The sequence below is a fragment of the Balaenoptera ricei genome, chromosome 4, assembly GCF_028023285.1.
Source record: "Balaenoptera ricei isolate mBalRic1 chromosome 4, mBalRic1.hap2, whole genome shotgun sequence".
NCBI lineage: Eukaryota > Metazoa > Chordata > Mammalia > Artiodactyla > Balaenopteridae > Balaenoptera > Balaenoptera ricei.
The window spans coordinates 105551106-105565394 of NC_082642.1; the positions used below are offsets into that span (position 1 = coordinate 105551106).

The following is a 14289-nucleotide window of genomic DNA, read 5'->3' on the forward strand; positions in this document are numbered from 1 at the left end:
CAGATGGAGGGAAAAATGGTTCAGAAGAAGAATTTAGAAAGTTAGTTGAAACCGTTTGAAAGCCGTTTGTATGTCATGCTAGGTGCTGTTTGGCTTTATTTAATAAACTTGAATTGAATGTGGTCTGTGTGCCACACCATGTGGCAGGTGCTACAGAAATGAGACTCTGTCTTCTAAGCTAGTGGTCTCAGTCCTGACTGCGTATGAGAATCACTCAGAGAGCTTTAAAAACTACCGATGCCAGGCCCCATCCCCACATAATTGAATTAGAATGTCAGGGTGTAAGGACTTGGCATCAATAGTTTTTTTTTAAAGTCTTACAGGTGATTCTAAGCAAATGCACCCAAGTTTGAGAATTCCACCTCCCCTTCTCTTTCCCCCTCTTCTTCTCTCCTGTCTTCCTTATTTTAATGAAGTGAATAATATTGTGTAGAAAGGGGTTGTGACACAGGTCTAGAGAAGTCTCTGAACTGGAAGCAAGAAAATGAGGAGGTTATAGAAAATAGTTCAAGCAAAAGACGATAAAGTCATTTAAACAGGGAGGTGACTTGAGGCTAGTGCAAACCTGTGGACTGAGAGTGATTATTAGCCCAGGACAGCCTAGCTTGAATGTCTGGGTGTTTGGTGATGTTACTAGTCAAAAGAGGGACTGCACGAGGAAGTACAGGTTGGGGGGTGGGTACAGGTACACAGGTGAAATAATTCTGGTTTGGAAGGGTTGCCTTAAAGGTACCCACAACTTATAAGATGCCACCAAGGGGCATTTGGATCTCAGGACAGAGGAAAAGGCCCTATTTCAACATCTATGCAGGCCATTCACATTGGAAAAATTTTCAGCAGCTCCAACCCTTAACATCCAATCCAAACTGGAGTCAGGACTCCAGTTTGGATGTTAGGGTACTTAACAAGAGCAAGGTAAATTTTCTGTCCTAGAGAGTCTGGACACTGAGCTGGATACCACGATGGCATCTGTGACACAGTGAAAGAAAGTGGGTGCACCAAAAAGGAGGTGCAAGCAGATCCCCTAACCGGGGTCTCATTCCAAGGGGAGTGACCCTGGGTCTGGGGTGCAGGGCCCACATTACTCTTTATCTTCTCTTTGAATATTTCATTACCATCTCATCATTTTAGTATAACAATTATCACATCAAAATATTAGCTTAGAAGGTGCTTCTTTTTCAGGAGAAACAAATGCTTTCTCTCTCTTCTTATGCCTCTGAGTACAAGGCAGGAGTTGGTTGCTGAGGGTAAAGCAGAATCTCAGTTATTAGGGACACAGTTAAGGCCAGTCTATCCTCAAAAGTCCCTTGAAGCTCAAGCCCAGAGCTCTGAACTATACAGAGCTGTTGCTGAAGGTCAAGATTTATTCCAGATGCTGGGACCTACAAGTGGAGACAAAGGGTCTCCAGAGAGGGGAGATGAGGGCTGTGGAGACAGTGGTTAATACAATGGCCCCTTGTATTGCTTATAAGACATTTGATCTATAATACTTCATTGGATTGTCTTGTACTGTCCAGTCGCTACCAGTCAGACATCATTGCTCTATGTCTAAACTGAAAGGGACTCCTTAATAGTGACTGGTGAGAGTATGTGATCTTGGCACTTCTTTAAGAAATGAAGAATATTGAATTATTTTAATATGTCAATTGAAAGTTATTTTTACTTACATTTGTCTAATGATTTTTTCCGTAATAGCCTCAGTTTATACCAACAAGTAGGATCACTGAGTTCACTACCACCTGCCAAACTTCAGCACCTAAGGTGAGTAATTAAAGTGGGATTGAGCCATTTGTAACATTTCCCATATGAAAGATAAGACTTATCAAGGGCCAAATGTCATCATGGTTTAATAGGTTCAGAAAGTGAAGCACTGTTACATATTTTTTCACTGTCATCATTTTTTTATTAGAGTAATACATGTTTATTAGGAAAAACTCAGAAAATAAAATATAAATAAGAAAATTTAAGTCACCCATTGTTTTACTGCCTGGAGACATTGACCATTTTAAATATTTTAATGTATTTATAATTGTATCTTTCCAATATATTTCAAGATATATTTCATAGAAAAATATATATTTGTGTATTATATAAAATTATACATTTAAAATCAGAGAGAGTATATGTTTGTCTGTGGATATATATTTGCCTAGAAATATGTTGTGTATGTAATTCCTACATTGTTTCTGGTTTCTGCTAAATGTCATATTATATTCCTCAAATGCCTGTTATTATCTAAAATTAAAAATTTTTCAAACCTTTAGAGTTATACCAATCACACACAAAAAATTATGGAAAACTCTTTATAATTTTGTGTCTTCACATTTCTTAGCAGGCAAATGGTGGGATTGATAAACCCCAGCCAAACATTAGATGAATAGATTACTGACCTATATGCACCAGGGATCCAAAAGCAAGAAAGTCTTTGCTGGGGAGGAAGTCAGGAAGCACAGTGTATTCTCAATTTGGGGTCTTTTGCATCCTTAAAATCAGAAAGTTTCTTGACTCAGCCCAGCTCTGCTAAATCAAATTCTGAATGAGCCATTGCAGCTGTATACATTTGCCAATGTATTTGCAACATACATTTCCCAAAATTCTAAGCTTCTGATTTTTAAAATTTTTATTAGAAATAAATATCATCTAATATCATAAGATTATAAGGGAAATGGTAATTAATTATAAATAAGCCAGCTACCAAAAATTAAAAGCATGTTCTTTGTTATTTAAGGGAAATACGAAAATTCAGAGAATCAGGCCTTCCGGTGATGACTTGAAGCATGAGTCTCTTTCATCCTTTGAGCTTTCGGTCAACCATAGAGGCTGGAAAAGTAACACAGGAGAGGCGGATTCCGATTTAGAGTATGTTTCAGAGACTAAAATTACGAAGAAGCCTATGCAGAAGAAAGTGAAACCTCAACAGTGGAGACATCCAGCCGCCCTGCTGGAAAATGTCAAACTAGCTGAGAGATCCCAGGTGGTTTTTTTTTCCTTTTCTTATTCACAAAATGTATAGTAATTCACTTTTCCAGAAATAGCATTCTGTAAAGGTTTTGCTTCATTTTCACATTTTTAAAGCACTCTAATTATAGCATACACATTGTAATCGAGTTTCCTGGGCAAGGTCCCAATTTTTTTTTTTTTCTATATTCTCTCTTTTGGAGCAAAAGTCAGGTTGCTAATATCAGCACTGAAGGACTCCTAAAGGACACCTCTGTGGGATAAAGATTTTAATCTGTATTTAAGAGAGAAATATTCATATAGGATAAACCTGTAATCTTGAGGATTTTGCATTCAATGCTTTATAGCAAAAATGCTTAGCCAAATTTTACATAAGTAGTTATCCCTGTAGTCAGAGTTCTGGAAAAATGAGATGTGAGGTTGATAATATAACTAAGTACTGAGCTTGATTTTAATGAATGTACCACCCTAGAATTTCCACGTATCTACGTGAGTTTGTTTCTTTTAAAAGGAATCATTACACTTTATTCTTACAAGGTTACGCTTATTTAATTCCTCTTTGAGAATCTGCCCTCAGATTCAGTATATAACAGTAACAACACTTACAACTGAGTGGGCATTTACCCTGTGCCAGATTCAGTGTTAAATGACTACAGATATTATCTCACTACATTTTAAAAAATCTTTTATAAGCCAAAATTTATTGCCTAGTTTATCTGCCTTCTTAATCAAATTTGACTTCTAATGTCTTTTTACTGTTTCCAGAAATTAAATTCACCCTTAAAGGGTGAATATGGGGCACATGGAAAATATTCAAATGAGTTACCATAGGTTCTGAAAGCAAGAAACTAATTTGATTAGCAAATATCCACTGAGCCCTGTGTAAGATACTGTGTTAAGCATGGTGGGAGACAAGATTTCAGGCATGGTTCTTTCAGAAGGAATTATTCTGAATAATAGTTACTTTACAGAAATATCTCACACATTTGTGAGATATCTTTGTAATATCTTTGGAAAATGGTATGGATTCTTGAAAGTCTTTAGTGATGGAGACTCATTACCTCCTAAGGCAGCCTTTCTCATTTCATTTTTGGGTAGCTCATTCTCTTAAAATATTTGAAATCCAGTTCCCTATAATTTTGGAACTTTGGCCCTAAGTCTTTTCTTGAGACTATAGAAGAAGCTAAGCTGAATCTGTCTACAATCTTCAGAATTTTACTTTGAATTATGTATCATAGTTGAATGTAAAAATTCATCTGTTCAGCAGATACTCAACTTTTGCTATTTCTAAAAAACTTCATGCTTATAGTATAAAAAGTAGTTGCTATTACTTTATAGTTATATCTCCTTTAACCCCTGATTTCCATTCATTAACTGTGGAATTTCAAGATTTGGGATTTGTAGGCTTATTTTATGGGTGGATTGCATGCTCCAAAAACAACGTACAAGTGACTGCAAAGTTGAAGTGAGCCCAGGTGTTAGAATAACACATTTTAGACTTTAAATATGGAGATTCACATACGTATATGTGAATATATATATGTATATATATAAAATCATCTATTATGTGTCATTCAGTATGCCAGCCAGCTACAGGGGATTCAACTATGAGCAAAATCACATATGGTCCCAAGCCCCCACTGAACTTAGAGTCTAGTGATGGAGACAGACAATCCAATGATTATACAGACAAATGTAAACTGCTACTTTGGTAATTTTTATGACATAGTAGCATGAGTCCTTGTAATAGGAGATTTGACTCTGGGAGGACAGAGAAGTCTTCCTTGAAAAAGCGATGACATATAACTTTTAGGATTGAATTCCAGCTAAGTGGGTAAGAGGAGAGGAAGAGCATTTCCAATCAATGCAAACATCATTTGCTAATGAGGGAACATGGAATACAAAGTAACTTAAGAAGACAACTAAGCTATAGTGGGGCAGAGAGGGAAAAGGGGGCTGTGGTGTGAGATGGGCGGGGAGTGATCAGAATCATGCAGGCCTATAGGCTTTGATAAGTGGTTTTGTATTTATCCTGAAAGCAATGGGAAACCACTGAAGGGTTTTAAGCAGGGAAGTGGTGTGATCATATTTTCCTTTAGAAAAGATTGCTTTGGTTGAGTATGAAAGATGGATTAGTAGAGAGCAGAGTGAATGTGGGCAGAGCAGTTAAAAGGCTATTGCAATGGCCCTGTGGGGAAATAACGGTGTGGGTGAGGGTGATCACGTGGAGTGAAGAGGAGTGGATACTTTGTTCCTTGTGTGTTTGCCTTGAGGAGGGAGCACTGACCTGTTTGGTGAGATATTGGGTGTAGATGGTCAGAGAAGCTGAATTCTGTTGAGAGGCTAACTCAACCAGGCAAAGGCCTAAAAAGTCCATTGACTTAATGACTTCGTGGTAATAGGGATGATCACAGGAAGAATGTTATTGTTGCTGGACTAGAGAGAATAGAAACCAGATTAGAATGGATTGATTAGCAAGTGGAAAGTAAAGAAATGAAGACATGTTGTATGTCAACTCTTGGGAAGATAAGTTTACCTCAGAAGATAATCTATACTAAGAAAATCTGGAAGTGAGGTGGATAGATCAGGAGACTGTGAAATTTTTGATAAGCACTTGAAAAATGAATTTAGTCAGGTTTAAACTGCAATTCAAAAGGCTTTTCATTACCTGAGGATTATTTGCAGTACATTCTAATCTCCTATCCAGTTAACACAACAATAGGCATTACCACTTCCAGACAGAGGAAGTACAGGAAGTGTGATTAATTTTGATATTAGCCTAAGTAGATTGAATTAGGAAGACAGGCTAAACACTCCAACTAAATCTTATCATGTGTTCCAAAAGCTTGATAAAAATGGCTCTGGAATTAGCCAGTGTTTTACCTTATATATACCACAATTCAGCTCTCTTAATACAGGTAATTAATTGGTCTTCCTAGAGAATTGTTTTATCACATACTTGAATTTCTCAGAAGATTCCACTTTTTTTATCCTAACCTCCCCCCACCACCACCATTTCCTGAATATGGGGCTACCAATAAAAATAATATATTTGTTTCCTACATCTGCAACTTTTAATTCCTTTGAATTTTCCCTCAGTTTCCTTGATTAATTCATTTCACTCAACAAACATTTATTAAGCATTTACTCTGGGCTGGGTGCTGTGGACTCAGAGATAAATAAGACAGTTTTTGCCCTCAAGAAGTTGAGTCTACCTCTAGCCATTCCAATCAAAGGAGACCTTTCCCTGTATCATAAATTTTTCATTCCAGTGGTTTCTCACCTTTTCAAGTATGAGGAAACACTTTTCAGTATCAAAAAGTGACTGCATTTAGGTCTTTAATCCATTTGAGTTTATTTTTGTATATGTTTTTAGAGAGTGTTCTAATTTAATTCCTTTACATGTAGCTGTCCAGTTTTCCCAGCACCACTCATTGAAGAGACTGTCTTTTCTCTATTGTATATTCTTGCTTCCTTTGTCGGTAATTGACCATAAATGCGTGGGTTTATTTCTGGGCTTTCTATCCTGCTGCATTGATCTATGTGTCTGTTTTTGTGCCAGTACCATACTGTTTTGATTACTGTAGCTTTGTAGTACAGTCTGGAGTCAGGGAGCATGATTCCTCTAGCCTCTTTGTTCTTTCTCAAGATTGTTTTGGCTATTTGGGGTCTTTTGTGTTTCCATACAAATTAAAACATTTTTTGTTCCAGTTCTGTGAAAATGCCATTGGTAATTTGATAGGGAATGCATTGAATCTGTAGATTGCCTTGGGTAGTATGGTCATTTTAACAGTATTGATTCTTCCAATCCATGAACATGATATAGATTTCCATTTGTTTGTGGCATCTTCAATTTCTTTCATCAGTGTCTAATAGTTTCCAGAGTACAGGCCTTTTGCCTCCTTAGGTATGTTTATTCCTAGGTATTTTATTCTTTTTGATGTGACAGTAAGTTGGATTGTTTCCTTAATTTCTCTTTTTGATATGTCATTGTTAGTGTATAGAAATGCAGCAGATTACTGTATATTAATTTTGTATCCTGCAACTTTACCAAATTTATTGATGAGCTCTAGTCGTTTTCTGGTGGTGTCTTTAGGATTTTCTATATATAGTATCATGCCATCTGCAAACAGTGAGTTTTACTTCTTCCTTTCCAATTTGGATTCCTTTTATTTCTTTTTCTTCTCTGATTGCTGTGGCTAGGACTTCCAAAACTATGTTGAATAAAAATGGTGAGAGTGGGCACCCTTGTCTTGTTCCTGATCTAAGAGAAAATGCTTTCAGGTTTTCACCATTGAGTAGGATATTACCTGTGGGTCTGTCATATATGGCCTTTATTATGTTGACGTATGTTCCCTCTATGTCCACTTTCTGGAGAGTTTTTTTATCATAAATGGATGTTGAATTTTATCCAGAGCTTTTCCTGCATCTATTGAGATGATCATATGGTTTTTAGTTTTCAGTTTGTTAATGTGGGGTGTATCACGTTGATTGATTTGCAGATATTGAAAATTCTTGCATCCCTGGGATAAACCCCAGTTGATCATGGTGTATGATCCCTTTAATTTATTGTTGGATTCAGTTTGCTAGTATTTTGTTGAGGATTTTTGCATCTATGTTTGTCAGCGATATGGAACTGTAATTTTCTTGTTTTGTGACATGTTTGGTTTTGGTGTCAGGGTGATGCTGACCTCATAGAATGAGTTTGGAAGTGTTCCTTCCTCTGTAATTTTTTGGAATAGTTTCGAAAGATAGGTGTTAACTCTTCTTTAAATGTTCAATAGAATTCACCTGTGAAGCCATCTGTTCCTGGACTTTTGTTTGCTGAGATTTTTTTAAATTACTGATTCAATTTCAGTACTGGTAATTGGTCTGTTCATATTTTCTATTTCTTCCTGGTTCAGTCTTGGGAGATTGTACCTTTCTAAGAACTCGTCCATTTTTTCTAGGTTGTTCATTTTAATGGTATATAGTTGTTCGTAGTAGTCTCTTATAATCCTTTGTATTTCTGTGGTGTCCATTTAATTTCTCCTTTTTCATTTCGGATTTTTTTGGTTTGGGCCCTCTCCCTTTTTTTCTTGATGAGTCTGGCTAAAGGTTTATCAATTTTGTTTATATTTTCAAAGAACCAGCTTTTAGTTTCATTTATCTTCTCTATTTTTTTTTTTTAGTCTCTATTTCATTTATTTCTGCTCTGATCTTTATGATTTCTTTTCTTCTATTAAACTTGGGTTGATTTGTTCTTCTTTCTCTAGTTCCCTTAGGTGGAAAGTCAGGTTATTTGAGATTTCTCTTGTTTCCCAAGGTAAGCTTGTATTGCTATAAACTTCCCTCCTAGAGCTGCTTTTTCTGTGTCCCATAGGTTTTGGATCACTGTGTTTTTGTTTTCATTTATCTCTAGGTATTTTTTGATTTCCTCTTTGATTTCTTCAGTGATCCACTAGCCGTTTAGTAGCATATTGTTTAGCCTCCACATGTTTCTGTTTTTTGCAGTTTTTTCCTTGTAATTGATAATAAACTAAACTCAAAATGATTAAAGACCTAAATGTAAGACCGGATACTATAAAAATCCTAGAGGAAAACATAGGCAGAACACTCTTTGACATAAATCACAGCAATATTTTTTTGGATCTGTCCCCTATAGTAATGGAAACAAAAGCAAAAATAAATAAATGGAACCTAATTAAACTTAAAAGCTTTTGCACAGCAAAGGAAACAGTAAACAAAATGAAAGGACAACCTACAGAATGGGAGAAAATATTTGCAAATGATGCAACCAACAAGGGATTAATCTCCAAAATATAAAAACAGCTTATACAGCTCAATATCAAAAAAACAAACAACCCGGTCACAAAATGGGCAGAAGATCTAACTACTGTATACATTTCTCCACAGTAGACATACAGAAAGCCAACAGATACATGAAAAGATGCTCAATATCACTAATCATTAGGGAAATGCAAATCAAAACCATAATGAGATATCACCTTACACCTGTCAGAATGGCTGTCATCAAAAAAACCACAAATAACAAATGTTGGTGAGAAAAGGGAACGCTTGTACACTGTTGGTGGGAATGTAAATTGGTGCATTCACTGTGGAAAACAGTATGGAGGTTTCTCAAAAAACTAAAAATAGAACTACCCCATGACCCAGCAGTTCTACTCCTGGATATATATTCGAAAAAAACAAAAACACTAATTTGAAAAGATACAAGCACCCCAATGTTCATAGCAGCGTTATTTACAATTGCCAAGATATGGAAGCAACCTGAGTGTCCATCAACAGATGAATGGCTAAAGAGGAGGAGGTTCATATATATACAATGGAATGCTACTCCGCCATAAAAAAGAATGAAATTTTGCCATTTGCAGCAACATGGATGGACTTTGAGGGCATTATGCTAAGTGAAATAAGGCAGACAGAGAAAGACAAATACTGTATGATATCACTTATATGTGGAATCAAACAATACAACAAACTAGTGAATATAACAAAAAAGAAGCAGACTCACAGATATAGAGAACAAGCTAGTGGTTATCAGTGGGGAAAGGGAAAGGGGGGCAATATAGGTGTAGGGAATTAAGAGATACAAACCACTATGTATAAAAATAAGCTACAAGGATATATTGTACAATACTGGGAACATAGCCAATATTTTATAAAATGTACGTTGAAACTGTCAAAAAAAATTTTTTTAAATGACTGGAGACATCTCACATGATACTAGGCATATTCAGTATCTACTGATTAAGCACAATATAATAGGGACTTCCCTGGTGGCACAGTTGTTAAGAATCTGCCTGCCAATGCAGGGGACACGGGTTCAAGCCCTGGTCCAGGAAGATCCCACATGCCGTGGAGCAACGAAGCCCGTGCGCACAACTAATGAGCCTGTGCTCTAGAGCCTGTGAGCCACAACTGCTGAGCCTGTGTGCCACAACTACTGAGCCTGTGTGCCACAACTACTGAAGCCCATGTGCCTAGAGCCTGTGCTCTGCAACAAGAGAAGCCACTGCAATGAGAAGCCCGCACACTGCAATGAAGAGTAGCCCCTGCTCACCACAACTAGAGAAAGCCTGCACACAGCAACGAAGACCCAACGCGGTCAAAAATAAATAAATAAAATAAATAAATTTATTAAAAAAAATAATAAAAGAAAACCATCATAAATATTTTGAAATGAATATATATCTTATTTCCCCCAGCGACATCTACATAAATTTTAAGAACAATGTATATATCCATATGAGACATTTTATATTCAGTATATAGACAGTAATTCATGCAGATTCTTTGCAAAATACTACAAGCCCTTTGATTCACCGTTGAGCACCATAATCTACACCACACATTTCATACTTAACTTGCATTATAATATTATACTGTTGTTGTTTTCTATTATTTAGCCTTCACATGTGCATATCTAAGTCATACTTCTTGAAGGCAAAGATCAGAAAATGAGTTTCCTCTGTTTATCCTACAGAAGTCAGCAGTTACTAGAGGCTGAAGAAGGAAAGAGCGAAGGTGGTTTAATGTGTACCATTGATTGCTACTAATCCTTGTATGTGTTTTGTTAATACCTTGCTATAGGCCTCTTCCTGGGAAATGAAGAGGAAACAGAGACAAAACCCTGTGCAGGAATGTAAGGCTCTGATTGAAGTTGAAACCAGCAACAGCAATTTGGATATAATCCAGGTGAGATAAACTTTACTGACTAAATGACACCTTGAAATTTATTCACATCCATAAAGATGAGAGGAATCCAAGAAACATTTCACATTAGTGCCTCAAGTAACGGAAATGTTTAATTGAATAACCTAGTTTTTAGGTGAAGAAACAAGACTCAGAAAGTTTGTTGCTTGCCCAAAGCTACAGAAACTAGTAAAAATACAACTGGAACTTATACCTCCTGACCACTAGTCCATAATGCTTTTCATTTTAGTTATCAGGGTGAGAAAGCTTTAATATTATGTTAATGTGTATGTGTGTGTATATATATAAAACTGGAAGTTCATCTCAAAACCTGCATGCCCAAATCCAAAGCATCTGAACCTTTCTGTAATTCACAGTGTGGATTCTCACCAGAAAGTGTAATTCTAATCTGACTTAAATTAGGCCACTGCCATAAGTCCTGCTAAGAGAAGTCTTTTCAAGAAATATGGACATACTTTCCATTTACTTCTGTAGATTGTGTATCCCTGATTCTAACATGGTAGTCAATTTCAAAGACCTACATATCTGGACTACCATACCCTAGACCCCAGCAGAGTTGCCTTCCCTCACTGAACCAAGTATAAAAGCCCTTAGCGTATAGGAAGAATCGAGTCAAGGAATATGAGGAACACTTCATCTGTGAAGCCATGTTAAAGACACTGTCCATTATGTTATAGAGAGACCTTTGTGTTATAATAAAAAGGTTCATTTGAATGTTTAAATTTAATATCAGGAAAAAATCAATTTCATATTTTCCTTTATCGGAATATGAATTTTATTACTCACTGTATTTCTCTTTATACCTCAATTGCCAAGAAGCTTATAACTAAACTTCAATTGAAATAAGAATAACTCTGTAGTTGCCACGATGGTTGTTATTTTCTGACATGATAATATAAGTGAGAGTATTTAGAAAAAGGCCTGCGTCATTATACATGTCTTTAGGTAAATTACCTCAAAATGCTATTTAGGATTGTGGATTAAGTTTCAATTATAAGTGAGCCAATGAGGAAGCATAATGCCTTCTGACTTTAGCCTAATTTATGTGCTCTTCAGCAAAACAATATTGTCACAAGGTACATGAGATAACAATCATGGAGGTTTCATTTTTAAAAGTTTTCATTATGGAACATTTCAGACATAGCACAGTCAACCCGAATGTGCCCATTTCCCAGCTCCAACAATTATCAACTCATGGCTGGTCTTGTTTCATTGTATCCTCCCCCTCCCTTGCCACCCTCATTACTCCCAACCATCATATCATTTCATCCATCATTATAATTGTTTTAAGAAGGTATCTGAAGGGTTGTTGAAAAGCTCTAGGTGTGATTTGTGAATGAGAATTTATTGACAGTTAAATCCAGGATGTGAAGAAAGTGAGCATCAACATGTTTTCAAAAGGTCAAAATTTAATCAGAGGCCAGAAAAGAAGACTGCAACTGGTGTTGTCAATAACTCAACCTCTTTACCTCTTGGAAGCCAAATGTGATATAACTGTACCTGTGAATATTACTAGTCATGACCTGCTTTGCAGCACCTTCAAAGTCTTTGTGTGTTTTTCATGTAGCCATTGCTTTGTCACCTCCCTAAGCTTTGCATGCAGCTTTTAGCAAGTGCTTTTTCACAAATTAGGTATGACATTTATATTAAAATTGTTGCTGTCTTTTTATGTAATATTTCTCAAGTTCTTACATTACTTGTGTGAATGTGTGTGGTGTGATTTATTTGTGTTCTGTGATCCTGACAGGAAGTCTGTTTTCAAATTCATGGTATCTAATTAATTTGGATAAATACTGTACATTATCCAGTAATGCCCATTAATTTTTCTGTTTGGCTACGGTTGCAGCAGTTCAAGTAGGAAATAATTGCTTCTGAATGCTTGTCTGCCTGGACTTCTTAAACCCAGAAAATAACAAAAGATTGTTCTTAACCCCTGGGTTCCTCCCCAGTTATCGTCTAACTGTGGTGCTTGTGTTGTGTATGTGTGTGTGCATGTGCTTTAATTCTGACCCTGCACCTGTCAAGTTTAAAGAAGGAGGGTATGCAGGGCTGCAAGAGGTTATCACTTAAGGAAGAGTAATTGGCTACCCACCACCTGCTGCAATTAGGTGGTTTTTATGATTTTGGTGAATTTACTACAGCCCGGGATCTTATTTTCAGATGTAATAGGTTCCAAAATATATGTTCAGCTCCACAATGAAAGTCCGTCTCACAGGAATGACTTCACATTATCCAAACTCCCGAGACTGTTGTATTACATCATAACGGCAGTTTAGTCATTTAAAAGATAAATCCAGCCTCAGTCCACTTGGAAGATACATTCTGACTTTCGTCGTGTATTCTTTCCCTTTATACCAGTCTGCATGGGTTGGCCAGTTACAGTCTGATGGTGCTGGTGAGCTATGTGCCCGAATATTTAAAGGGCTTCCAGCTAAGACAGCCCGCTGTGTCCACCTACCCACATGGGATGACAGGGTTGATGTTACCAGTTGCAGCTGTAACATTAAAAGGGCCCTGGCCCAGCACCCTCATCCTGTTTCTCCCTGTGCTCTTCTGAGTGTGTTTTTTCACATTATATGGAGAACATCTCTATTCCGGTCAGCACGTTCTTTCTTTTGTGTATTGTTAATGTCTGTCAGTCTGCCTTTGGAAAGGATTTTTTTTCATATTAGGGCATTTCATTTCCCTCTCTTCCAAGTTTCAGGCACATGTCACTCTGGCTCTTGTACCAACAGTTGTGCAATTTCAAGTGAAATGATAAGAGTATTGATTACTTTTCAGATTTATATTGAATCTGACCACTGCTGATTATTTCAGCTATATTGTCATATAATCTCCAAGATCACCTCATCTGCTGTGGCTCAGGGTTATAACAGTTTGATCTGTTTTCCTAACTTCTTCCTCCTCCTACTCCCCTTATTCCTTTTTTTTGGGGGGATTGTCAGATTTTATTACAGTAATAAAATTGAATTTTTATTCTAATTGGGCTTCTCTTCGAAAATCAGTTAGGGTTTTACTTTATTTTTATTTTTTTAACATCTTTAGTGGAGTATAATTGCTTTACAATGGTGTGTTAGTTTCTGCTGTATAACAAAGTGAATCAGCTATATGTATACTTATATCCCCATATCTCCTCCCTCTTGCGTCTCCCTCTCACCCTCCCTATCCCACCCCTCTAGGTGGTCACAAAACACCAAGCTGATCTCCCTGTGCTTATGTGGCTGCTTCCCACTAGCTTTCTATTTTACATTTGAAAAATACTACAAATAACTCAGTAACTACAAATAACTCAATTTCATTTCTTGTTATGGCTGAGTAATATTCCATTGTATATATGTGCCACATCTTCTTTATCCATTCATCTGGCGATGGACACTTAGGTTGCTTCCATGTCCTGGCTATTGTAAATACAGCTGCAATGAACATTTTGGTACATGACTCTTTTTGAATTATGGTTTTCTCAGGGTATATGCCCAGTAGTGGGATTGCTGGGTCATATGGTAGTTCTATTTTTAGTTTTTTAAGGAACCTCCATACTGTTCTCCGTAGTGGCTGTATCGATTTACATTCCCGCCAACAGTGCAAGAGGGTTCCCTTTTCTCCACACCCTATCCA

The 14289-nt window shown here is 36.8% G+C and overlaps 1 protein-coding gene across 5 annotated transcripts in view; it reads left to right on the forward strand.

Moving 5' to 3' along the window:
* MORC1 (MORC family CW-type zinc finger 1) overlaps window positions 1-14289 on the forward strand; it is a 357937-nt gene that overhangs the window by 296803 nt on the left and 46845 nt on the right. For all 5 annotated transcript variants that reach the window (XM_059922175.1, XM_059922174.1, XM_059922178.1 and 2 more), the window contains 3 exons: window positions 1696-1761; window positions 2729-2974; window positions 10552-10656. In XM_059922175.1, coding sequence (XP_059778158.1) covers window positions 1696-1761; window positions 2729-2974; window positions 10552-10656 — 417 coding nt within the window. The remainder of the gene's footprint in view (window positions 1-1695; window positions 1762-2728; window positions 2975-10551; window positions 10657-14289) is intronic.